The 27,128-nt window shown below is 43.8% G+C and overlaps 1 protein-coding gene across 7 annotated transcripts in view; it reads right to left on the bottom strand.

Moving 5' to 3' along the window:
* Positions 1-27,128, bottom strand: part of SLC4A10 (solute carrier family 4 member 10) — a 292,827-nt gene that overhangs the window by 199,136 nt on the left and 66,563 nt on the right. For 4 of the 7 annotated variants that reach the window (XM_060257355.1, XM_060257352.1, XM_060257356.1 and 1 more), the window contains exon 1: positions 15,183-15,624. The exons of 1 other annotated variant lie outside the window; for it this stretch is intronic. In XM_060257355.1, coding sequence (XP_060113338.1) covers positions 15,183-15,254 — 72 coding nt within the window. In that variant the 5' untranslated portion in view covers positions 15,255-15,624. Of the gene's footprint in view, positions 1-15,182; positions 15,626-27,128 lie in introns of those variants that run through there. 2 more of the 7 variants (XM_060257358.1, XM_060257353.1) reach the window with 1 other exon arrangement.

Genomic DNA, 27,128 nt, shown 5'->3' with positions numbered 1-27,128 from the left:
GAACCCTCACTGCCTTTTCAAACAAGCTAAGGTTTAAAAATAAATGGGTATGAGTCACACGCTCTGGGCGATCTTAAATTTCAAATTAAAATGTTCTCACTACACAAGGAGGATGCAACTGGCTCACGAATAGCGATTTGCTTTTTACACTTTCATCTGCACGACTCAGCTGAAGGTTATTAAGGTATTCCTTACTCTGAATGGTTATCTAGATACTGCTTCAAGCACTTTGCTCATTGATCATCACTACATCATTGGGATGTTCAGAATTATTCCCCGAACATTGGGCACCTGAGGAGTAGACTGAAAATGTAACCCTACATCCTTTAAAATCCACTGAAGTCAAGGGAGTTAAAGGGTGTGACTCTGCTTAAAAGAGCCCCATGGCGCAGAGTGATAAAGCTGCGGTACTGCAGTCCGAGCTCTCTGCTCACGACCTGAGCTCGATCTTAGCGGAAGCTGGGTTCAGGTAGCCAGCTCAAGGTTGACTCAGCCTTGCATCTTTCCGAGGTTGGTAAAATGAGTACCCAGTTTGTTGGGGTGAAAATGTAGATGACTGGGGAAGGCAATGGCAAACCATCCCGTAAAAAGTCTGCCGTGAAAATATTGTGATGTCTAGGAGGAGGCTACGGGAAGGAAAGTCACTACACAGGTCTGCAAGGCTTTAGTTTTTAGGAAGGAAATAAAGTTGAAAACAAAACTGCACATATTTGACGGAACAAAAGAATGTATATTATTTGGCTGAGAGGAGCCGTTCACTAACGTGTAGATAGAGCTAAGAAACTTCTTTGATTATTGAATTGAGTCTGATAACATTGAATTGTTCAGTAGTGCAGTATCATCATAAGAACACAAGAGAAGCCATGTTGGATCAGGCCAATGGCCCATCAAATCCAACACTCTGTATCACACAGTGACCAAAAAAGAAAGGAGGTTCACGTGAGGCTAGAAGCCCTTCCACTTTCCCCCCCTCCCCCAAGCACCAAGAATACAGAGTATCACTGCCCCAGACAGTTCCAATAATATGCTGTGGCTAATAGTTACTGATGGACCTCTACTCCATATTTTTATCCAAACTCCTCTTGAAGCTGGCTATGCTTGTAGCCACCACTACCTCCTGTGGCAGTGAATTCCACATGTTAATCACCCTTTGGGTGAAGAAGTACTTCCTTTTATCCGTTCTAACCCTACTGCTCAGCAATTTCATTGAATGCTCACGAGTTCTTGTATTGTGAGAAAGGGAGAAAAGTACTTCTTTCTCTACTTTCTCCATCCCATGCATAATCTTGTAAATCTCTTTCATGTCACCCCGCAGCTGACATTTCTCCAAGCAAAAGAGCCCCAAGCGTTTTAACCTTTCTTCATAGGGGAAGTGTTCCAAGCCTTTAATCATTCTAATTGCCCTTTTCTGGACTTTTTCCAACGCTATAATATCCTTTTTGAGGTGCGGTGACCAGAATTCTACACAGTATTCCAAATGAGAACGCACCATCGATTTATACAGGGGCATTATGATACTAGCTGATTTGTTTTCAGGTCCCCTCCTAATAATTACCAGCATGACATTGGCCTTTTTTATTGCGATCGCACACTGTCTTGCATATTAGAGTGGTAAAGCTGCAGTACTCCAGTCAAACTCTCTGCTCACGACCTGAGTTCAATCCCAGCGGAAGCTGGGTTCAGGTAGCCGGCTCCTGGTTGACTCAGCCTTCCATCCTTCCGAGGTTGGTAAAATGAGTACCCAGCTTGTTGGGGGGAAAGTGTAGATGACTGGGGAAGGCAATGGCAAACCACCCCGTTAAAAGTCTGCCGTGAAAACGTTGCGATGCAACATCACCCCGGAGTCGGAAACGACTGGTGCTTGCACAGGGGACTACCTTTACCTTTTTAATTCTTAGTATAGTACTGTTAAGAACATGGCCAAAGCGACTTACCTAACTTTACATGTCGGGTTGCCAATCTCCAGGTGGTGGCTGGAGTTCTTCTGAGATCACAACTGATCTCCACGTGACAAAGATCCATTCACCTGGAGAAAACGGCCACTTTGAAAGGTGGACTCTTTGGCATTAAACCCCACTGAGGTTCCTCCCTTCCCCAAATCCCACTCTCATCAGGCTCCACCCTCAAGGTCTCCAGGTATTCCTCAACCTGGATCTGGCAACCTTTTTTACATGTGAACTATAATTTGAATCCCATCCTTCCAGATTCAAATGCTACAAGTTTATCATTTCATACATCATGTACAGATAATTGTTGAAGTTTACTGTGAAGTAATTCAAAACTATTTTACTGTGCGCATGTATTCCTTTAACACACTTGCCAACTATTGATTCATTTTGTGCATCACCAGCATTACCACTAACCAATCGTCACTTTTAAAAAATAAAATCTAATCTATAACTTCCTGTTTGAATTTGATCAGGCAGGTACCAGAAGGGAATTCAGGGCAGGCCCAAAGAAAGCAGCCTAGTTGCTACATTTTAAAGGGTGGGCCTAACCTATCTTGGGATACCGTATCACTTAACCATTTAATTGTGTTTGGTTCTCAGTATTTAAACTCTGCTTTGTATTAACATAAAAATATTTCAGGATTTTTAAAATTTTTAATCCACAGTTTTTGTTTTTTGTGATTATGGCCAATTATGGGCCCATGAGATAAGGTATTTTGATAGTTGTGACCTCTGATTGTCTGTGGGGCAATTTCTTCTTCGGTTAGAATCCTCTCTCTGGGCAGGTCTACTCTTCTTGGAACATCATAACAACTAACGTAAGTGTTGGAGAAACTGTGCTCCTAGATCAAAATCAAAGTTTGTTGCTATTCTGCACACTGAAATAATGTGTTGCATAAAAATAATGTCAATGTAAAAATTGTTGTGAATTCCACAGTGGGTTTTGTTGTTGTTCAGTTGCACGGTCAAGTTCGACTCTGCGACCCCATTAGGCTTGCCAATCCCCAGGTCCCAGCGGGAGATCTCCTGCTTTCCCAGGTTCCTTCCCGCTCCCAGTCAGCTGGCGAGTGGGGGAAGCCCCGCCCCCCACAGCCCCTATGTGCCTTTCCACCTCCGGAGGCTTCAGACTCCGCTTGGAAAGGCTTCCTCTTGTGTCTGTGTCTTTAAGGCTGAATAAATGGTGTGTCTGTGTCTTTAAGGCTGAATGGGGATGTGGGGGGAGAAGGCAGAAGTACATGGCTGCTCCCAGTGGATGTGGTTGCACAATCTTTTCAGAGGTCCTTTGCATACGAAAGGTAAACTTGAACCTTTAGTTGCTCTGTGTTACTTCGAAGAAGTTCAGCAACTTGTGAGTAGAGATGCCAATCCCCCACTTCAGAGTCGTCAGAAACAGGGGGGGGGAGGAAATGTCTTCTGGGCAATTCATTATTCCCTATGGAGATTGATTCTCATAGGGTATAATGGAGACTTGATCTGGGGGTATCTGGGGCTCTGGAAGGGCTGTGTTTTGAGGTAGATGCACCAAATTTTCAGCATAGCATCTGATGACTCTTCTCAAAATGCTCTCCAAGTTTTAAAAAGATTCGACCAGGGAGTCCAATTCTATGAGTCTTGAAAGAAGGTGTCCCTATCCTTCATTATTTCTAATATAGGGAAGGCATTTAAAAGACGTGTGGTTCTTTTAAATGTGATGGCCAGAACTCCCTTTGGAGTTCAATTGTGCTTGTCACAACTTTGCTTATGGCTCCACCCCCAAAGTCTCCTGGCTCCACCCCCAAAGTCCCCAGATATTTCTTGAATTGGACTTGGCAACCCTAGACCCCATGGACAAAGTCATGCCAGGCCCTCCTGTCTGCCACCATCCTCAGAAGTCTGCTCAAATTCATGTTAGTTACATCAGTAATGCTGTCCAGCCATCTCATCTTTTGCCGTCCCCTTCTTCTTTTGCCTTCTGTCTTTCCCAGCATCAGAGTCTTCTCCAGTGAGTGCTCCCTTTTCATTTGGTGGCCATAGTATTTGAGCTTCAGCATCTGACCTTCCAGGGAACAGTCAGGGTTGATTTCCCTTAGAACTGACTGATTTGATCTTCTTGCAGTCCAAGGGACTCTCAAGATTCTTCTCCAGCACCACAGTGGGTAGCTGATGTATAAATCTTCATTGTGTAGGTATAGCAGGAATGAGGTTAACTTCTCATGCAGATGCAGGGTTGCTAGCCTCCAAGAGGGGTAGAAGATCTCCCACTTTTACAACTGATCTCCAGCTGGCAGAGATCAGCTCCCCTGGAGAAAATGGCTACTTTGAAGGGTGGACTCCATGGCATAGTACCATACTGAGGCCCCTCCTCAAACCCCTCCCTCTCCTGGATCCACTCCCAAAGCCTCCTGGTATTTTCCAAAACAGACCTGGCAACCCTACGTAGACATGGCAGGAAAATAAATACATGTGTCTTCAGCATTCTCAACAAACTGTATAAAGAACTGAACATTAAAAGCATTATAAAATGCTGAGAATTTTTGAGAGATCCAAGCAGCAGCAGAAGCAACTTAGCAGACTGGTCCCATAAAGTATAGAGTACTATGGATGTCAGGAGTACGTGTCCTGTAGTACTGGAAATCTAATTCCACACCACACATAGACCATTTGAAAGAAAAGAGTCAGCTATATAGGGGCATCTAGTGTAGTCCCAAAGGCATGCAGGGCTTTTTTTGAGCAGGAACACACAGGAATGCAGGGTGTGGCCTAATATGCAAATAGTTCCTACTGGGTTTTTTTGTAGAAAAAAATGTGAAGCAATGGTGGCATCAGGGGTGTGTGACCTAATATGCAAATGAGTTCCTGTATACAAGAAAGGACATTTGGTCACACTTTTTGCAACCATATGGCCTGAGTTGATCAGTGTATGTTCTGTACAGCCTTCCTTTTTTAATTTTAATTTAATTTTAATAAATTAAAAACTTTTCAAAAGAATGATTCTACAAGCTAAGAGAAGAATTTTTTTTCATATTGTTACTTCCCACTGTGCTTCAATTTGCTTTTGATGTGTTATCTTGATGATCTAACCCTTTCTAGAGGGTCAGATGTTTCTGCAAAACAAGGATTAACTCATTCATCCTCAGCATTGGGGCCACAGTCTTCTGTGAAAAGGGTGACTTGGCACAGTTCTGCTGAGCTTCAAAAACCACCCCAAGGAGAAGACGAGACAGAGTGCTAAAATTCAGGAATGCCAACCTCCAGGTGGGACCTGGGGATCCGCCAGAATCACAGCTCTTCTCCAGACTACAGAGATCAATTTTCCTGGAGAAAATGGATACTTTGGATTGTACCCCACTGACGTCCCTGTCCTCCCCAGGCCCCATCGCCAAATCTCCAGGAGTTTCCCAACCTAAATCTGGCAACCTGAAACCTCCAGTGGTGGTGGGGACCTGGCAACCCTAAGTGGGAGGAGGTATGAAAGAAAACTTTCCCCAAAGTTGTTCTCCCCAGAAGTGCAAGGATTGGTGGTGGTTGTTGTTTTTTGCAGAGTTTCTAAGAAACATTTATGACTTGCTGAACAGCAAAATTCATTAATGCTCCATAATGGTAATATTTGTACAGGGTTTGCTGTTACAGCAGAAAGTTTGCTGTAAGATGTATTGATGAGCTCTCCTTCGAAAAGAACCCTGCAGTTAGTGATTACTAGAACAATTTTGCTGCAAGGGGGGAGACAATGTTTTAGAACCAAAGATGAATCTTATTAGTTCAAATTAACATGAAAGATAACACTTTCTTCTTCACTTTCTAATAGCTACTCCTCCAGAACTACTTTGCTAAGTCACCGCCTTTCTACTTAAAAGTTCCAAGTCCTTCTATCCTTAAGCCTGACATAAATGTTCACAATGCCCATTCCTAAAAAGTCCTCTTTTGTCCCTCTCTTCCTCACATTTCTATTGCTCCTTCAAGATCCTGCCTAATTCCAATAAAAACTGTACTTCTGTCAACTTTCTACTTCAGTTTGAATAGTTAGAATGTTCACAAATATTCTGTGTCATCACAACAGTTCAAGTAGCTGCTAGTGAGGGGACTCAAGGACAGCAAAGTGACACAAGGAAGACAACAACCGTTTAGCTTTTCATGGAAGATTCAACTTTTTGCAATAAGTTGGCACAGGATTCTTTCACGTTTTGAGTTGGTGATCAAGATAATTCTTTGCATTAACACACAATTCTGCTTTTAAGACTGTGGTTTCAAATGATATCATGTAGATCACCTGGAGTTCCAGCTGAGTGCTTGAAACCAGTTGGAGATTTTAGGGTAGGGCAGGGACGAGTAATCAGATGGCGCAGTGACACCACAATGTCATTTCTAGTCCAAACATGAGAGTGATGTCATTGCATTGGCATGACATTCTGAGATCCCCCTGAAACTCTACAGCAGGGGTCCTCAAACTTTTTAAATAGGGGGCCAGTTCACTGTCCCTCAGACTGTTGGAGGGCCGGACTGTTATGGTGGCTGCCGTTACTGTACAAGGCTGCGGGGCCGTCAGTTCTCCGTCTTCTGCATCTCTCTCCCTTCCCCACACCACACACCCCAGCCTGGGAACTCACCTCACCTCGGTATCGCCTCACACTCTGTCTCCGCCACCTCAGCCCAGTGCCAGAAGTGTGCGTTGCTAATGCGAGTTTAGGTCGAACGTCACTTCCGGTCTGATTTTGCCATAACCCGGCGGGCCGCATAAACGTCCTCAGCGGGCCGCATCTGGCCCGCGGGCCATAATTTGAGGACCCCTGCTCTACAGTTTTCACCACAGAGATTTGGGGGGATCTGAGCTCCCTGCTCACGACCTGAGTTCAATACTGGCAGAAGCTGGGTTCAGGTAGCTGGCTCAAGGTTCACTCAGCCTTCCATCCTTCTGAGGTCAGTAAAATGAGTACCCAGCTTGCTGGGGGGAAAGTGTAGATGACTGGGGAAGGCAATGGCAAACCACCCTGTAAAAAGTCTGCCGTGAAAACGTTGTGAAAACAACGTCACCCCAGAGTCGGAAATGACTGGTGCTTGCGCAGGGGACTACCTTTACCTTTTTTTTTAGAGCATCAGTACAACACAATGGCATCTGTTTTGGGTTTGCAGCTGGAACTGCTGTGATGCCTATTCCCCCCTATACCTCCCACCATTCTACTGACCAGCAGCAGGAACCAGAGATGCACAACGGGAGAACCCAGTTCTCTTTAACCACTTCAAACAGGTACTCAACAAATTCATCCACTGGCCAGCTAAATAACATTACATTGGAAATATTTTCATGAAGTATTTCCACAAAATGAAACAAATAGGATCCAGTCTAAGGCCTGGCAATCTTAAAAACAGTAGATGCCAATTAATGTTCTAGAAACAAAGATAATATGAGGTCTCCACTAACCTGACTGGAGACCAAAAGGTTAAATTGCTAGAGAGAAACAAACTACTTAAAAACAGAGTTGACGACCCATCCCAGTAACCAGCAGCAGATGGCGGAGATGAAGGCTTCGATTGTCAGCACTGCCCCAGAATGATGACATCACTTCTGATGCAACCGAGCAATATCACTGCACAAGGGTCCAAGCTGCAGCGTTCACTGCAAGCTCTATGGTTATACCATGGAATTTGGGGTAAATACTAGAACATCACTTGACAAAATGACATCACTACAGGTCATGATGGAAGTAAATGTTTGCCACATTTGGGAAGGGACGTTGGCTCAGTGGCAGAGCATCTGCTTGGGAAGCAGAAGGTCCCAGGTTCAATCCCCGGCATCTCCAACTAAAAAGGGTCCAGGCAAATAGGTGTGAAAAACTTCCACTTGAGACCCTGGAGGACCGCTGCCAGTCTGAGTAGACAATACTGACTTTGATGGACTGAGGGTCTGATTCAGTAGAAGGCAGCTTCAGATGTTCATATGTATGGCAGGAATCGTGGCTCAGTGGTAGAGCATCTGCTTGGTAAGCAGAAGGTCCCAGGTTCAATCCCCGGCATCTCCAACTAAAAAGGGTCCAGGCAAATAGGTGTGAAAAACTTCAGCTTGAGACCCTGGGGAGCTGCTGCCAGTCTGAGTAGACAATACTGACTTTGATGGACCGAGGGTCTGATTCAGTATAAGGCAGCTTCATATGTTCATGTTCATAAAGACATGGTGTCAAGTGATGCTGATTAGCACTCCCCCATCTCACCCAGGATTTTATCCTGCCACCCAGCTGAGCAGCAGCTAGCAGAGGCAGTGGAGAGCTAGAGGTCTCCCACCCAATGGAGACACCTGGTAACCCTGCTTATGAACAACCAGGCCTCCAGCTAGGGTTGCCAGGTCCTCTGCAGGATCTTCCACTGCACTCCTGGGTCCTCCTTAGGATCTTCTGCTGTGTGATGACATCACTTCTGGGTTACTGTATGTTTTGGGCAAAACTCTATGGGTTTAAGCCCGAATTTACCATACAGTTTTGCCCAAAGCCTAGAGCATCACTGTGTGATGTCGGCAGCATGATGTCATCACAATGCGTTTTGGGGTATTTGTGGGTGAGGAGGAGCCTCCAAAAGCTGGCAACCCTACCTCCAGCACATTGCTCACTTCAGCCACCAAGGTAGAACTTCTAAGCCAGAACAGAGAAACAGGAAGTATTCCTTAAAGACACAGTTACACTATTTAGAGAACTAATCTATGCACTGCACTAGATTCTAACAATTTTTTTAAAGTCCTGGTAACCATATTGATTCTCTTTTCATTCCTTCCCTGACCAGATTCTTTCAAACTCTGTTCTCAAACTAAAGTTATTGTTTAATTGCCTCTACCTGTCAAGATGCATTTTTCTGCAACTTCTGAAGCAAGAAAAAAAAACTGAGGAAAATAAAAAACACAATTTGTCCTGTGTGAATTAGGAATGTGCACTATTTTTGTTGTTGTTGTTTCCTATAATCTTTTTCTTTATTTTCCTTTCTTTCCCATTAGTTTGAGTGGCAAACATATTTCTGGCTGCTAACTCTCCTGCCAGCCAAAAAGAGGCGGAGGGAGGAGAAAGAAACTAAACCAACCAAGCAAAAACCTCCAAAGGAAGTTTAGAGTTCTAGTAAGAGGTCAAAAGTTAAAAACATCAATTGTTATAGACAAAAATGCATGTGTTTATTACAAAAACATATAAAAACCTTGTAGAGGCTAGGGTTGCCAAGTCCAATTCAAGAAATATCTGGGGACTTTGGGGGTGGATCCAGGAGACTTTGGGGTTGGAGCCAGGAGACAAGGGTGTGACAAGCATCATTGAACTCCAAGGGAGTTCTGGCCATCACATTTAAAGGGACAGCACACCTTTTTAAATGCCTTCCTTCCATAGGAAATAATGAAGGATGGGGCACCTTCTTTTGGGGCTCATAGAATTGGACCCCTTGGTCCAATCTTTTTGAAACTTGGAGGGTATTTTGGGGAGAGGCACTAGCTGCTATTCTGAAAATTTGGTGCCTCTACCTCAAAATACAGCCCCCCTAGAGCCCCTGATATCTGTGGATCAATTCCCCATTATTCCCTAAAACTGCCGGAGATCTGGAGCTATGGATTAGGGTGGGGGTGGGGCTTCCCCCGCCAGCTAGCTGGCTGGGGGCGGGGGACCTGGGGATTGGGAAGCCTAGTAGAGGCCCAAATGAAGCCTCATGAAATCATCAAAGTGACAAATGCACAAAAAAGAACCATATGTGACTCTCCCTTCACACAATTCAAATAAAATTGCCAGGGCTGTGTCCTTCACACAATCTCTACTAAATTTCAGATACACAAGTCCCTATTCTAGAGATAATTAAACTCTCAGATGCAGCGTGGAAACACAAATGTATTTGACAACCAAGAAAACAGACAGTGGGAACAAACGCTAAGTGATGATTGGGGTTCTTTGTGTATACAACTCTGCCTGTTCAAACACACAAAAAAGTGAGAGGCAAGGAGCTAAACTCTGCTCCCACCTGATTTTTAGCTAACTGTGCTTCAGTAACACTCTTTTGCTAGGGGGAAATGCTTCACTCAGCACAGCACAGCCATGTAAGGAGTGGGAAGCAGCCATCTTTAGTGTTCCTCCCTCAGTTCTGTTTTACTTTAAAAAGACACCCCGCACACACTTTTCCAGACAAGCATAAATATATGAGCTCTCTATCTGGAGCAATTTGGCCTTTAGTGTAATTAACTAAAAGGCTGTTTACAGATGCTGTTGGGCAGCCAAATGTCATAAATGCAGCATTTTCCTCCACATCGTATCTTGCAGCACTGGCTGCCTGTCTGTATGTGCAAGCAAAAATTTGCACCTACCAATCTGCCCTAATGGTAGGATTGTGTATTGCTATGAAGGGGGATAAATATAACAGTTACCATATACCCCAGCTAACAGAGATTCCTGCTTATACGTCAGCATGCACAGCAAGCTTTTTGCTCTCTGCCTAGCAGCCAAAGCCTGAAAGATCAGAGGAGCAAGCAAACAGGAGCCAGTGCTCATACTCTCTCTCGGCTTGGCTTCGTGAACGAAGATTTAAGAAGGGTGCAATAGTCCACGTTTGCTGCAGGCTCGCTGGTGGCTGACAAGACCAATGTGGGACAGGCAGGTCCGGCCACAGCGGCTGCAGGGAAAAGTCTGATTTAGGGTTGGTCCTGTAGCAGTGCGATTCTTCCTCAATCTCCTTTTGTCCTCAAGACCAGCTATGCGTGTGTTCTCAAAGGAAGAGACAGCCTGGTGGATGGTGTGCCTCCATGCTTTGCGATCTGAGGCTAGGTCAGACCACTGGTGATGGTTGATGTGACAGGTGCTAAGGGATTTCTTCAAGGAGTCCTTGTACCTCTTCTTTGGTGCCCCTCTATTTCGATGGCCGGTGGAGAGTTCGCCATACAGGGCAATCTTGGGAAGGCGGTGGTTTTCCATCCTAGAAATATGCCCTGCCCAGCGCAGCTGCGTCTTCAACAGCAGTGCCTCGATGCTGGTAACCTCTGCCCGCTTGAGGACTTCAGTGTTGGTCACAAAGTCACTCCAGTGGATGTTGAGGATGGTGCGAAGGCAGCGCTGATGAACCAAACTAAACCCATCCCTAGCCAGTAGGGTTGCCAAGTCCAATTCAAGAAATATCTGGGGACTTTGGGGGTAGAGCCAGGAGACTTTGGGGGTGGAGCCAAGATCAAGGCTGTGACAAGCATAATTGAACTCCAAAGGGAGTTCTGGCCCTCACATTTAAAAGGACGAAACACCTTTTCAATTCCTTCCATAGGAAATAATGAAGGATAGGGGCACCTTCTTTTGGGGCTCATAGAATTGGACCCCCTGGTCCAATCTTTTTGAAACTTGGGGGGTATTTTGGGGAGAGGCACTAGATGCTATGCTGAAAATTTGGTGCCTCTATCCCCAAAAACAGCCCCCTCCAGAGCCCCAGATACCCACGGATCAATTCTCCATGATTTTCTATGGGAATAAATCTCCAAAGGGAATAATAGAGTTCCCAGCAGACATTTCCCTCTCCTGCCCCCGCTTTCTGACAACCCCCAAACCGGGGGATCCCCTGCGCCCACCTGGGGATTGGCAACCCTACTAGCCAGTGAGTCACCAAAGTGTCAATGCTCTTGGGAAAACAGACCTATGAGCACATATTCTTTGGTGGTGATATCTTTATGTAAGTCTGCTGATTGGTAAGCATTCCTATCACGGAATCACTGTCTGTTCCCACTGGGACCTCCATTGTCCCTAAACTAGGCAGCTAGGAGTTCTGATTACGGTCCGAACTTAATGTCAACAAGTTACCTTTTGCAGCTGGGATTGGTTATAACCATATCTAACAGTAAACTGGCTGGCGTCCACATGTAGGATGAAAGAGGCAAAACTGGGCCACACAGACAAAGCAGAGGTCTCCACATACTCAGATATGCAGAAATTTGGGACTATGTAAATTAAGCAAAAAAAAGGGGGGGGAGGGAATAACCCTTCAGAAATTGTCTGAAGAATAGCGAATATGCTCCAGGTGGAACATATCATTGAGAACATCTGAGTGCCAGTTAAAGGGGAAAGGGGGGAGAGAAGACATCTGCTTGCTTGAACACTGCATAGTTTATAAAGTATTATTTATTTACTTCATTTACAGTCCGCCTTTCTTGCTGAGGTTCAGGGTGGGTGAAAGTGAAGGCCAAAGATTTTGATGATGGGATGAGATTGCCAGATTGACACCCCCCTTGCAATTCTTCATGAACTTCTAACAGCTTCTAATAACTATATTAACAAATAAGTTTTCAGTTTTAATTTTGCTTAAGTTAGTGTATTAATGCAGGGTGGTGGGGTCTCCAATATGGCACCCATAGGTGCCATGGCGCCTGCTGAAACCTTTCCTGGCACCCACTAAGTGTTTTTTTTAGAAAATGTTGGGGCAGGTGGGGCTTTTTCCAGCAATTCTTCTGATTGGCCACCGGAGATTTGATTGGCTATGAAGGTTTTTCTAAAATGTTGATTTGGCTGCAGCAGCCACCACAGCACAAGGATCATCACTGTGTGACCAAAAGTTAGCTGTGACAGTCATTTTGTGGCTGGCTCTATCTCCTGTGGCAGCCATTTTGTGGCCGCCATTTTGTAGCTGCACCCACCACATTGTGTCAGACTTCCAAAGGTATCTGCAAGTTCAAAAAAGTTGGGGACACCTGCATTATGGGTTCCATTCTGGACAAGTTTTATGATACTCTGACTTCTGAAAATCTGAAAACTTAGAAACTTATTTTATTTACCATGTACAGAAGTAAGACTATTCAATTTCTCCCTCAATTGTAATTTCAACCCAGAAGCCCTTCAAAACAAATACAGATGGCAAGGAATAACTATCCCTCATGCCAGCACAGGGACCAACACAGGTTTCTATACAAGTTTGATTTCAGGGGGACAGGATATTTCCTGAAAAATGGTTAGAATATGAGAATATTACATTTTTCAATCCTTTTGGTACCAGCGATTCCCCTGTCAGATGATATTGTCATTACCATTTTCTCCTCAGGTTAATGGTTTTTCCCCTTTCCAGTTGATTCAGATAAGTAATTGAAATCAAATGTGAATGAAGTGACATTAAACTATCTATCTCATTTTTATCCCGCCCTTTTTCCAATGAATTCAGAACAGTTTGTATATTCCTTTGTGCTTCCATTTTGTCTTCTAACAGCTCTGTGGGATGGGATAGGCTGCAACGAGTGACTTGCCTAACATTACCCAGTGAACTACATGGTTCTACACTACACTACAGCAAACTAAAGAGTCAATTATGAGTGAGGACAGCATGTAATGGATTAATTACATGGATGATCACAGCCAATCAGGAATCATTCTACATCTGCCAGTCAGATATGTCACCATGATAATATCACTAAGACAAATGAAGCCATGGAAAGAAGAGAGAGCAGTGCAAATGAATAGGCAAGCATTTTTATAGACACTGTCAAAAATATTAAAAATGTGGTTACATTTTTCATCACTGCTGGAACTGCTTATGAAAATCAATGAGCACTTCTAACCCAACTGTACACAACACTTAAAAACAGGCTTATGTGCTTTGGTCCTTTTCAGAAAACCAAGAGTAGCCTGAAAAATCACCAGCATACCTGTAACCCTCTGGAATTCCAGCCAGCTGCCAAGAAACAGAATGTACTTTTTGTAGCTAATGCATTAAAATTCTCCAAAAATCAATTCTAAATGATTAAACAAGGTTTGTAGCAACTGAAAAAGTAACATTAAAACCATTCCAAAACTAATCAAGCTTAAGAATGTGTCTGTAACCCCTAGTGTTAATCAAAACATAAGCTGGATAAGTACAGCAGGAAACTTTTCAGTTATCGTCACTACGAATGAGCCAAATATTGTTTTAATTGATGTTTTTAATTAAAAATGACTGGAATGGCTATCTTAATGAATTAGAGCCCTGTGTGAGCCACAGCTTTAGACTTTAGCTGGGGATTCCAATATGCATTTTTAACTGAAAACCTAGGGGAAGAATATATTGTTTAATCATTGCATTTTTTTATAGGTCTTCACTTCTGAGTTATACATGATTTTAAAATCTCCAGTCTCTTTAATCTTAGGGTTAGAAAATGGATCACACTTCCCTGACCAAGCCGAACATTGCATGGGAGCCAGGGAACTAAAGCATGGGGTTCCTTTCATGTTCTGAGCAATTTTTAAAACAGACCCTAAGAGGTTACCATAGAAATGTCCACCAAACAGGATCAAATCATATAAATTGATACACAAAACTGCTGCTGGGGGAAAAATTCACGTGCGTGTTTTAGATATAATCTCCTTACATGGTATTCATGGTGTGCAAATGAGAGCCCCCTTCTGTGGGCCGTCTACCACCATTTGCAACGAGCATGCTTAAGCTGATTACAGGGCTTCCAATTTCTTTCCCCCACCCCAGTACATAAAAATAGGCTACAACTGACACTGCTTTGGCCGAAAGGTTATATAAAATAGAGACCCAGCTGCCTTCCATGCTTAAAACTTCACATTGTTCCCACAATCTGAGATTACAATGGTTTGGACCAAAGGTTAAATGCAAAACAATTAAACATGCTCTAACTCAAAACTATTAGCAACCAAAAAAAATGTCAATTTAAAAAAAAAATTAAGCCACTCCACTTATCAGGCCATTTTGGTTTGCATTTTTCCCCACCAACAATAAAATAACAGACAGATTACATTTCAAAACCTTTACATTTGAGTGGAACAAGCAAGAGACTTTTAAAAAAAGACAAGCCCTTTATCCAGTCCTCGAAATTGAGATAAATATCTGCTCCCCCCTCCCCAAATCAATAACTTCAGCTACCCAGAGAGATGGGCTGTTTTTAGCTCTTGTGCATAACGAGGATTACAGGAGGTTTGTGATGTCTTGTCCAAACGACCATCCTGCTATGCTGAATGCACTTTGTAAAGATGTGCAACGTTGCTCAAAATCCCATATTATGCCTGGGGTTCTGACATTCTGCAACATGTTACTAGCACATATACTTGATTAGCTATAAACAAGAGTGTAAGCATGGCCCCCCCCAAAAAAAAATTCCTTTGCTCTTCCCCCCTGATATGCTGACTTTCATTATTTCTGGCGAATATTTATTCCTCTCTAAACAAGCATCTGCTCTCTTAAATCCTGTCTCAGACCCTGCAATCAAGATGTCGCTCTTAAATGAACTAGAAACAGCGATCCAAGCAGCAGTCAAGGAAAGATTAATAGAAAAGGACAAGGCCATACCTGATGACTGAGAGACTGGAATGGTTCACCGACGCTGAGCTGCATGACCTTTCTATCTGCAGGAGACTGCATACCTTGCCTTATAACAAAGCATCCCTCGGCTGCCTATCTCTCTGGCATCTTCTGGGCTGGCAAGGAAAACATCAGGTCTCTTCAGGCAGTGAGGACTTCTTTCAAGAGATCAGATCTCCTATGTAGGGGCTTCCCACCCCACCCCCACACCCCGCGTGCAGTTACAGGAATCTAGTAGCGAAAGAGGCAGGCAGAGCTGCTACATCAGTGATGCTGCCAGTGCTATCCGGAAACAGTAAGCTGAGTGCTTAAAGCAATCCAGCCTTTCCCAAACCAAGCCAGCTACATCCTTCACCTCCTCTTTGCGTTACTATAAACCCTTGGGTTGCCATTACGGTTGGCTGTGTCTCTGGACAATTAAAGGTGAACACAGCCATTATATAATTGGGTTTGCATGCATCAAGAGAGACAGAGAGAGAGAGGGAGAGGGGCACATACGACAGCAGACGGAATGGCATCGCCTGGCTCTCAAAACGGTGCTTGGAGCATGCATAGTTTACTGTGCTGAAAGAAACCCTCCATAAATATGACACAAAAGAAAATGGCCAGAAAGAAACCATAAAGCCATTTCAAAGCAGGAAGGTACGTGAAGGATCTAGAAAAATACCGGAAAGAGGTCTGTAATGGCTTTTACACGTCAGATCAACTGAACTAAAACAAATCCAGTGTAATTGAGAATACTGAGATATATAGATGTAGATTTGCCGTGTTCATTTTCAGGAAACTGTATCCTCCTTGCAGTTTTCAATGCTCCCTGGCAGCAAGCCAGAAATCAACATCTCTTGAAATCATGCCAGTATTATGACAGGGCAAATATATCTGGGTACCAAACACCACAATCACATATCTGTATTTGTTGTTCTTGCAGCCCATTTTACTCCATCAGAAAATTTTATTGCTCTCTTAAAAAAACAAAAAAAAAAACCCTGTGAATAATTCATTAACAATTCACAAGAGTAAGCCGATTAGATCTCGCAGCATATTACCATGAATCACTTTGGTGCCACTTTTAATCGGGAGCAAAGTGAATCAATTGCTCTCTGGTTAAAAAACGGAGGTTTATGCTGGGCTGGAAATGATATTCTATTGATAGGCTTTGAGCCACAAACCAATGTATTCAGACACATAGTTTTCAGTGGGATTGGTCCAGAGCTACTGTTTTGAAGAGGAAAACCAAAATAAACCCATTTTTTTGTCCAGGATTGTACAGCACGTACAACTGACAAATGATCCAATTATTTTCAGCAATTTCCAGAAATTAATATTTTTAATGGAAGACAGAAAATCCTATCAGATCATCGGTCCAATTTTGAACAAGGACAAGAATATTAATTCTGCACATGACCATCAGTTCTCTTTTAAAGTAAACAAGGCAAGCTGAATTCACCATCACTGGTTCGAGGTATTTGGACACCCTTCTCAACCGTTCTAGAAACCAGAAAAGTGATGCTGAAATGAACAGAACCAAACAAATGCATATAGTTCCTATTTACCACAATCACTTTACTACTATAGAAACAGCTACTGTTTTCCTGCATGCCAATTTGGCCTAATGCCATTTTTTTTAGAGATTATGCAACTAGGGTTATACACAAAATAACTCTATTTTTTTAAATTTGCTTTCTTTATTATGCCTGCAAGAATCCGCCCCCCCCCCCCCGCCCAATCCCTTATTCATTTTGAAATACACTCCAACATATAACTTTTTCAACTGCCAACCCCCTGGGATTTCATTTCATTTGATTTGATTTATATCCTGCCCTACCCCACCGAGGCAGACTCAGGGCGGCTCACAACACAATAATTCTAATAGGGTTTAAAAATTTAAAATACAATAATAATTTACATAATTAAAACAACCAGTATATCAATGTATCAGTCAATGTCAGTTGCTATCTTATTGTCTTCCTTCAGAATATTTCAATGCCGGTCAGTTATAAACCAACCGGAAGAGGACTGTCTTATAGGCCCTGCGGAACTGTCCAAAGTCCCGCAGGGCCCTGACCTCTTCTGGTAGCTGGTTCCACCAGCAAGGGGCTGTGATTGAGAAGGCCCTGTCCCTAGTTGACTTCAACCAGGCCTCCTTTGGCCCGGGGATTACAAGCAGATTTCGAGAGCCGGATCGCAGCACTCTCTGGGGAGCATATGGGTAGAGATGGTCCCTAAGGTAGGCAGGTCCTAGGCCATATAGGGCTTTAAAGGTAATAACCAGCACCTTGTACCGCACTCGGTATATTATTGGCAGCCACTGCAGTCCCCAGAGCCCCGGCTGAATGTGCTCCCATCTAGGGAGCCCTAATAACAGCCGAGCGGCAGCATTCTGCACTAGCTGCAACTTCCGGGTTCGGCACAGGGGCAGCCCCATGTAGAGGGCATTACAGTAATCCAACCTTGAGGTGACCGTTGCATGGATCACTGTTGCCAGATCGTCCTGCTCCAGGAAAGGAGCCAACTGATGAAATTTTCAGGGACTGAACCCCTCACCCAAGAAATCCAACCTCCAGTTTTGAAGCAAACATGAGACAGGTTGCCTCCCCATGGTTTTTTTGAGCAGGAATGCACAGGAACACAGTTCCAGCTGGCTTGGTACCGGGGGGTGTGACCTAATAAGTACCTGTTGGGCTTTTTCTACAAAAAAGCCCTATGTCTCCCATGACAGAAGGAACAGGAATGCCTGGATTTGTGTGATATTTCAGATTTTAGTGCTGAATTCACAGAGAGGCATGAAGTCCTAATCCTCCTGAAATTCCCTTTTTGCATTAAAGTGTCAGGAGGACAGGCTCCAGGCCCAAATACAGGCTTCCCAAGTGCCTGAGCCCAGTAGGGAATTTTCTACCCCTAGCCCCAAACTTCCATCCTCAAGAAAGTGTGAGGCATTGAGAGAAAAACTGGCTTCCATAGTGATGATATACAAATTTCCCCATGTCTAATATGGTATTTACCACAGAGATTGAGGGGAATTCCTAGAGTGTCCTCTATAAGTGACATCACATCATCCCCAAATTCCAACCTCTCTAGGCACTGGCCCCCAAATCTTCTGGCATTTGTCTAGGCAGTGTTTAGAACCCTACCCAAATAAGATGGGTCCCCATGACTTATCACCATATGAAGACAAAACACAACACAAGGTGTGGAGATTTCACTCGCTGATCAGAGTTTGATTAGTTGAATGAAGAGTCCACTGTTTATTACTACTATTTGATGCCATTCAGCCTATATTTCATGTGACATCAGGTTCCTGAGGAAGGTTTTACTGGGTAAACTCAGCATTGAGAGATATTTCTTTTTGGCGAATATTTCCTTTTCTGGACTTGACCCCTACCAAGTACAGTGAGAAGAAAGGAAAGAAGCTTATTCCTTTAGATTGGCAGTTTCTTTGTTGTTTATTTAAAGAGGAACCAAAAATAATGTTCATGAAAACAAAGACGTAGTTCTTTTAGTTCAGAGCACCAATCAGAAATGGGTGTATTTTTCTGATCATTGTGCACAAACCTGGCTCACAATAACCACATAACTGTGTGAATAATTTGTTCAGCATCCTGTTGGAAAAGAGCTGGGTGTGCAGCTTAACCAGTTGAAGGGACTAAAAAATAATTCGGAGTGTAGCCTGTGGATGAAGGACACCCCGCCCCCCCCGCCCTGCAACATTTCAGAACTGTTTTTCCCGATGCTTTGAGCATTTTACTTCCAGCCTAATTATCTTCTAAAACTCTTAGGCTTTGTTCAGAACAAGCCAATTTGTTCTGAACCATTCCTCTTTAAACCAAAACACCATTCTCTTTAAATGTGAAAAGGCTATCTGTTTTTCCTGCCTCCAAATCTTCCCTTCCCTCATCCATATTTTCCTTTGAATAAAAGGAAAGAGCTCAGTTATTCAATCCCCAGTTCTCTTCCCCACAGAAAAATCTAATTCTTCCTTTTCTCTGATATCTCATGTTTTACCTGATTTGGTATGTCTGACTCCTGCCGAGGAGAAAACCCTAAGCCACTGCTTCTGCCCTCCCTCTGAGTCTGCAACACAGAGGTGTATGGATGCCAATAGGGCTACCAGCTCCTGGTTGGAAAATTCCTGGTGATTTTGGGGGTGGATCCTGAGGAGAGTAGGATTGGGGGAGGGGAGGAGCATTGATGGACTTAATACCATAGAGTCCACCTTTCAGAGTGTCTATTTTCTTCAGGTGAACTGATCTCTGTTGCCTGGAGATCACTTGTAATCCCAGGAGATCTCCAGCCATCACCTGGAGATTTGGCAAAAAAAAGTGAGAAACACAGATAAGTTAGCAACCAAGTGAAGCAAAGCCTCCATGTATAAGAGTCTAAATATAATACAATGCCCGACTATACATTATTCGAATACTATTAATAAAGTCCAGTTACAAAAATATTCACATATATCAAAAATTCACAAAAATACATAGAACAGCCACAGCGAGGAACAGATGAGAAAGAGACAACCCATGTGGTGAGCTGTTTGGTGGGATTTAGCTGGACTGCTGTCCCAAGTGGAATTACTTACTGTTATGGCTGAAACAGAAAACGTCCTCCAGACTGAAGAAAAAGGTGATTGATTCACAGTATTAATAACTTACCTGTTGGACTGTTTAACTGGATCATCTGCTCCTCACTGTGGGTATTCCATGTGTTTTCATGAATTTTTGATATATGTGAATATTTTTGTAATCAGACTTTATTGATTTGAAGAACATATTTGAAGAACATTTGAAGAACATATAACTGGGGACATATAACTGGGGACAGTATTGTATTTAGACTCTTATACATGGGGGGTTTACTTCACTTAGTTACCACCTGGAGATTGGCAACCTCCAATGGTGGTTGGAGAGCTCCTGGGATAACTGATCTGCAAGAGATAGCCATCAGTTCACCTGGAGAAAATGGCCCCTTTGATAAGTGGACCCTATGAATGAAGTCCCAATGAAGTCCCTCCCCTCCCCAACTCCTCCCCCCTCAGGCTCTGCTCCCAAAATCTCCAGGTATTTCCCAGCCCAGAACTAGAAATCCTAACGTTGTTTAGCTGGGCCATCCCAGTATGTGTGCCCTGACTGGCTGAATTACTCCTCTTACTATTCCTTTACTGCACACTAAACAGAAACCAGACAGCAAAGCACCAAAGTAACAATTTTAGATTCAAATGTTTTCAACTCTTCCTGAATGCCGGAAATTATTGTAGTCTAATTAGTCCTATCGACTAAATTAAAGAACTGATCGTATTATATCTTGACTAATTATGATTTGACTGGTCATTCAATAGTGTGACCTGAAAACAGCAGAATGTCCCCATTTTTTCTGTTGAAGAAAATGTCTTTAGATCTACATTTTATGGAGTATAAACCCAATGGCAGTTGGTGAAGATGTGAGATCTCTTACTCAGAATAATAGTGACTTGCATTTATATAGGAAGTGGTATTCCTCTAGATTTTTTTTTCCTGTATACTTAAATAACATAATGGTTAGATCCAGATTTGAATCCCCAGCTTGTCATGGAAGAATCCTGGGTGATCTAGGTTTTACAGTCATGACTTGAAACATACGGTAAATGTGTTTTTTCTCGACTATTTTTTGTAACATCTGGCCTGATGAAGAGCTATGGTGGGCTTTCAAGCTCACCATAGCTCTTCATAAATGTAGTAATATGGATTTGAGGTTTTGTTGTTGTTGTTCTAGCTGTCGCTAGGTCAGTCACAGACACACTCAGCCTAACCTATCTCTAAGGTTTGTCATGAGAAAAAAATGAAGGAGAGAAGAACACCATAAGCTGCTTTGGGTCCCCACAGAACCAACTGCTGGGGGCAGGAAGAGGTCGAGCCCAGAGTGGAGAAGAGAGTGCAAGGGAGGGATGGGGGTTTGCTCTTAACCGGCTTGTGTTGAAAAGGAATCCTCTGTACCACTGAGTGATTTTGCCTCAGCATCATGCTGTTCCTCTTCAAGAAGAGGGTGGATTGCCATCTGGTGTAGGGTGACCAGATGCCCTCTTTTTAGAGGACATGTCCTCTTTTTTGACGTCCACCCTCTTTGGGGCTTTTTTATAACAACTGATGAAAGTGTCCTCTTTTTTGTTGGGAGGCTGAGCCTATTCTGCCCTACAGTCCCTCAGAAGAAAGAAGCTTCATTTTTGCACCAGCACTACTTTTGAGTATGCATTTTGAATAGGACTTCCTGTTTCATTGTTGTGTATCAAGATTTTAGGTCTGTGGGCTGCCTTGTTCTATGTCCTTAACTCTTTCTCACCCCACAGCAACGGCACAGAGGCCCCTTCCAACTTGAATGATTCTACTATATAGCGATTAAGAAAATTATACATTCCCAGTGAGTCAGACATCACCACAAATCGCCTGCAAACCTCATCCACTGTCCTGTGTAAACCAGTGGCTGTATAACCGTCACCAATGCTGCTTTAACTATGAAGCTGGATATCTGCTTGGCTTACACCCAGTCATGGGAGGATCTGGTCACCATAAATTTCTGGTTCTTGGCCAGGAAGTGTTCATCAAGTCATGGGAAACGCATGTGTTATGGTTGCCAAACTCCAGGTGATTAGGAGATAAGCCACAAGGCTCCATGCTACAAAACACATCTAGCGTCTCTGTTTGGTGTAGTGGTTAAGTGCGCGGACTCTTATCTGGGAGAACCGGGTTTGATTCCCCACTCCTCCACTTGCACCTGCTGGAATGGCCTTGGGTCAGCCATAGCTCTGGCAGAGGTTGTCCTTGAAAGGGCAGCTGCTGTGAGAGCCCTCTCCAGCCCCACCCACCTCACAGGGTGTCTGTTGTGGGGGAGGAAGGGAAAGGAGATTGTGAGCCGCTCTGAGACTCTTCAGAGTGGAGGGCGGGATATAAATCCAATATCTTCTTCTTCATCTTCTTATACAAAAATCCAGTGGTATTTATGAATAAAGTTTTCAAACATATAACAAAGTGTTTTTCAGTTCTTTCATTTGCAACACAATATAAGGCACTGGATCATACAGTTTTATGTAGGATACGATCCACAGCCTTCCATAACAACTTCGCCATGCTGTGGATTTCAAGGTGTATATATTCCCTATCCCTTATTTATACGCACAGCAACAGGAAAACCCAGAATGCAGGTGCTGTCCCGCTGACTGCTTTTTCCAAGCTTATTCAAATCCAGAGCAACTTCAAACATTCACTAACAGGAGGCCTCTACAGCTTTCATATACTTACAGTGCTATTCTAATGACACTTTCCTGGGAGTAAGACCCACTGAATAAAATGTAGTAGAATTTGGAGTAGACCTATTTAGGATTGCTCTCTTAATCTCCCAAAATTACAACTGATCTCCAGACACTGGAGATCATTCCCCTGGAGAAAATGGCTGATTTGGAGGGTGGGCTCGATGGCATTATACCCCACTGAAGTCTCTCTTTTCCACAAACACTCCCTTCCCAGGCTCCACCCATCAATCTCCAGGAGATTCCCAATCTGGAATTGTGTTGTATAATTTCATGGTCTGTAGAAACCACCTCACCCTCTGGTATTCAAATCAAGTGGTTCAGTCCTTTATTGGGTGGGGTTCCCGTCTTCATTTTAAAAAGGTAAAGGTAGTCCCCTGTGCAAGCACCAGTCGTTTCCAACTCTGGGGTGACGCTGCTTTCACAACGTTTTCACGGCAGACTTTTTATGGGATGGTTTGCCATTGCCTTCCCCAGTCATTTACACTATCCTCCCCAGCAAGCTGGGCACTCATTTTACCGACTTCAGAAAGACGGAAAGCTGAGTCAACCTCGAGCCGGCTACCTGAACCCAGCTTCTGCCGGGATCAAACCCAGGTCACGAGCAGAGTTTAGGACTGCAGTACTGCAGCTTTACCATGCTGCGCCGTGGGGCTCTTTTCTTCTTCATTTGGTTCTATGCAAAAAGCATGTTTGAGTTTTGAAGGAGGCTTTGAAGCAATTTGTAAGTATGTTGTTGTCGTCACAAGGCTACCAGCCTCTGCTGACTAATACCCTAATTTATGTATTCAGTTCATTTATATCTTACATTTCTTTCCACTTAGGAAGCAGCTTATATTGTTCTCCATTATATACCGACAATGGCCCTTTGAGATAGGTTAGGCTGTGAGTATATGATTAGCCCAAGGTCAACTTCCATGGCAGAGAGGGGATTCAAATCTGGATCTCCTTAGAGTCTGGTCTGACATTCTAACAACTATGCCATGCTGGTTCTCTACCATAAGAACAGGATTAATTGGGGCTTGGAAGCCTAAGGGAGCATCCCACCTTGGAACCCACAAAGGGGGAATATCACAGGGTATATGTTAAGCCCTAAGGAACATGGGCATGAGAATTTACAGAAGATTGCCTCTGGCTGGAGGGGAGGAGCTGCAGGTGGTTGGAGAGCATTAAGGGAAGCTAGGAAAACACTGTTAGGCTGTGATCACACACACTAAATAATACACTTTCAATCCACTTTCAGTGCACTTTCCAACTGGATTTTGCCAGTTCACACGATAAAATCCAGTTGGAAAGTGGACTGGAAGTGCATTATTTAGTGCGTGTGATCACAGCCTTAGACTAGCAATAAATTATTACATTTTCTTTCTTTAGCATGTCCTTCACTCGGAAACGACTGGGGCTTGCCCAGGGACCATACGGCTGAACCTCTAACTTTACCCCAGCTTTGAAGAATGTCTGAGGCTTGTCTAGATCTGTTGCAGTGTCTGGCATAGGGTTGCCAATCCCCATGTGGGGGCAGGGGATCCCCCGGTTTGGAGGCCCTCCCCCCGCTTCAGGGTCATCAGAAAGCGGGGGGGGGAGGGGAGGGAAATGTCTGCTGGGAACTCTATTATTCCCTAGGGAGATTTATTCCCATAGAAACTAATGAAGAATTGATCCGCGGGTATCTGGGGCTCTGCGGGGGCTGTTTTTTGAGGTAGAGGCACCATATTTTCAGTATAGCACCTAGTGCCTCTCCCCAAAGTACCCCCCAAGTTTCAAAAAGATTGGACCAGGGGGTCTAATTCTATGAGCACCCAAAGAAGGTGCCCCTATCCTTCATTATTTCCTATGGAAGGAAGGCATTGAAAAGGTGTGCCGTCCCTTTAAATGTGATGGCCAGAACTCCCTTTGGAGTTCAATTATGCTTGTCACAGCCTTGATCTTGGCTCCACCCCTAATGTCTCCTGGCTCTACCCCCAAAGTCTCCTGGCTCCACCCCCGAAGTCCCCAGATATTTCTTAAATTGGACTTGGCAACCCTGGTCTGGCAACCAGTGGGAGGATTGCGGCTGGGGACACGGAGAGGCCACAACACCAGCTGCAGCATCACTTCACTTCCATTTAAAAAGTTGAAATGAAATAGGTAGCTCTAGGAATTGTCAAAAACTCACTGGTAAAACTATGGAGTCTCTGGTGATTCCTAGAACGACCCATTGTCACTTCTGTTTGTTTTACTGCAGGAGACATGATGCCACAGCCTGTGTCACTGTTTGTTTGTTTAGTTTTCCACCAACTGTTGTACAGAGACAACAGGAGAGGGAAGGGGGACCCCCGCCACGACCAGGGGCTTGGCAGCCTTGGATTTGTCGAAGTACAGCTCCTTGTACAGGCACTGAGGGAGGATAATGTGATGCAAAATAACAGGGTTGGGAACTCAGCTCTAAACGTTCAGTGCTCAGTACACTCAGTACACTTAGGTCGTTTTCGCACTCACCTCCAGCCGGCGCGACCCCCCTCTTCACCGCGCAGGATCTGCGCGGATTTCGCACTAAATGCCGCGGAGCAGCCTTTTGCACCGGAAACTCCCGTCGCAAAAGCCGCTCAAATGTAAATCGCCAAAAAGCAGTTTGGCGTTTGCGACGGGAGTTTCCGGCGCAAAAGGCTGCTCCGCGGCATTTAGTGCGAAATCCGCGCAGATCCTGCGCGGTGAAGAGGGGGGTCGCGCCGGCTGGAGGTAAGTGCAAAAACGACCTTAGTGTTTCAGTATGTCAGTATTTTCTAGGCTGGCCCTCAGCGTGGTATCTTACGTTTTTCATTTTAGAAATGATTTAAGTTATTCCACCTTGCTTTATTACATTCTATTATTAGGCAAAGCGCAAAAATGAACCCATGAAGCTCTGGAAGTTTGAATCAGTTCTCCTGATACTGGCATCCAAAATGTACCCTGAATTAGTAAATAAAAAGGCAATTGTGCCATAATTTATGTTCCTAATGTAGGTGTTTTCAAACTTCCATGATGGCATCATGAAATATTTAGGGAACATCAATACAAAGCCCAAAATGAAAAGCTGTTCCACCTTTTTTTTTCCTCATCAAGACCATGCATATTTACTCTCTTTCAAATGAACATAAAACATACACCAAAAATACAAACTGCACATTCTCATTGGAACCATAACGTTGTGATTGTTAGGCTTGGCCATCCAAGTTCAGCCACTTTGGAGCTTAGATATGAATTCGAGTCAGTGAGCCTTGGAATGCCTTTTCAAGCAAACTGACACCCTTTCTAAAGCCTGCTGACTTAAGTGGTCTTAGAAAGATATAACTCCGCTTACAATTATACTGTTGGACTCTTCTACTATCACTTGTTCTATGCTGTCTGCTGCTTCTATTACCACCATTTCATTTATAGCATACATTTTTAAAATTTAGCATAGACCATTCAGTGAGCACGATGGCATCCCCGATAGAGCAACTAGCATGTGCATTACTAAATAGCAGAAGAAGATGAAGTTGAAGAAGATATTGGATTTATATCCCGCCCTCCACTCCGAAGAGTCTCAGAGCGGCTCACAATCTCCTTTCCCTTCCTCCCCCACAACAGACACCCTGTGAGGTGGGTGGGGCTGGAGAGGGCTCTCACAGCAGCTGCCCTTTCAAGGACAACCTCTGCCAGAGCTATGGCTGACCCAAGGCCATCTCAGCAGGTGCCAGTGGAGGAGTGGGGAATCAAACCCGGTTCTCCCAGATAAGAGTCCGCACACTTAACCACTACACCAAACTGGCACCAAACTAGCAGACGTTTGTGTACATAAAAATAAATGTTCCAAATGTGTGTCCAATAAGCCTGAATAGTCTACGTGATGAGTCTGTAATGTTTTTTTATTTGCACAGCAGTTGCCCTTCCCCACACCCAGCCCTCTTGGGTGCCAACCAAGGATACAAAATAAACACCAAGCCAAAGAGGAACAGAAACACAAACACACAGTACAATTTCAGAAATTATTAATGCAGTTATTAAGAACATCAGAAAAGCCCTGCTCCATCAAACCAGTGGTCCATCTAGCACAGCATCCTGTCTCACACAGTGGCCAACCAACAGTTCCTCTGGAGGTCCAACAACAGGGCATGGAGGCCAAGACCTTCTCCTGATGTTGCCTCCTGGCTCTGGGATTCAGAGGCTTAGTGCAGGGATGTCAAACTAATTTGTAATGAGGGCCATATCTGAGATAGATGAGCCCTTTTCAGGTCGGGCCATGTGTGTCATCAAATGTAATGCCAGGTAGTAGAAATATAAACTTTATAAAGGATACAGACAGAAACAATTAAAGATTTTTTTTTAAAAAAAGCTTATAATAAAATATGCTTAAAAGATGGGCATACTTGCAATATTTTGTTTATTTAACAGCTTCTGATAACTGACACCTCTTGCTCTGAATTATTGTATCAAAATCTGGAGATTGTCTGTGCTGTAGCAATCTTCAGTATGCTGTTCAAGTGTTGTTCAGATGTTGTTCACCAGTTGTAAGCTGTAAATCTACTTTTGATGTATTGATATTCATTACAAAAGTTTAATGGTCAATGCTTTGAGCCTAAGACCCAGGGGAAAACATGAAATGGCTGGGCATTGTGGAGGGCCAGTTTGGTGTAGTGGTTAAGTGTGTGGACTCTTATCTG

Source organism: Heteronotia binoei, chromosome 16 (assembly GCF_032191835.1).
Source record: "Heteronotia binoei isolate CCM8104 ecotype False Entrance Well chromosome 16, APGP_CSIRO_Hbin_v1, whole genome shotgun sequence".
Classification (NCBI taxonomy): Eukaryota; Metazoa; Chordata; class Lepidosauria; order Squamata; family Gekkonidae; genus Heteronotia; species Heteronotia binoei.
This window is presented reverse-complemented; position numbering and strand designations above follow the sequence as displayed.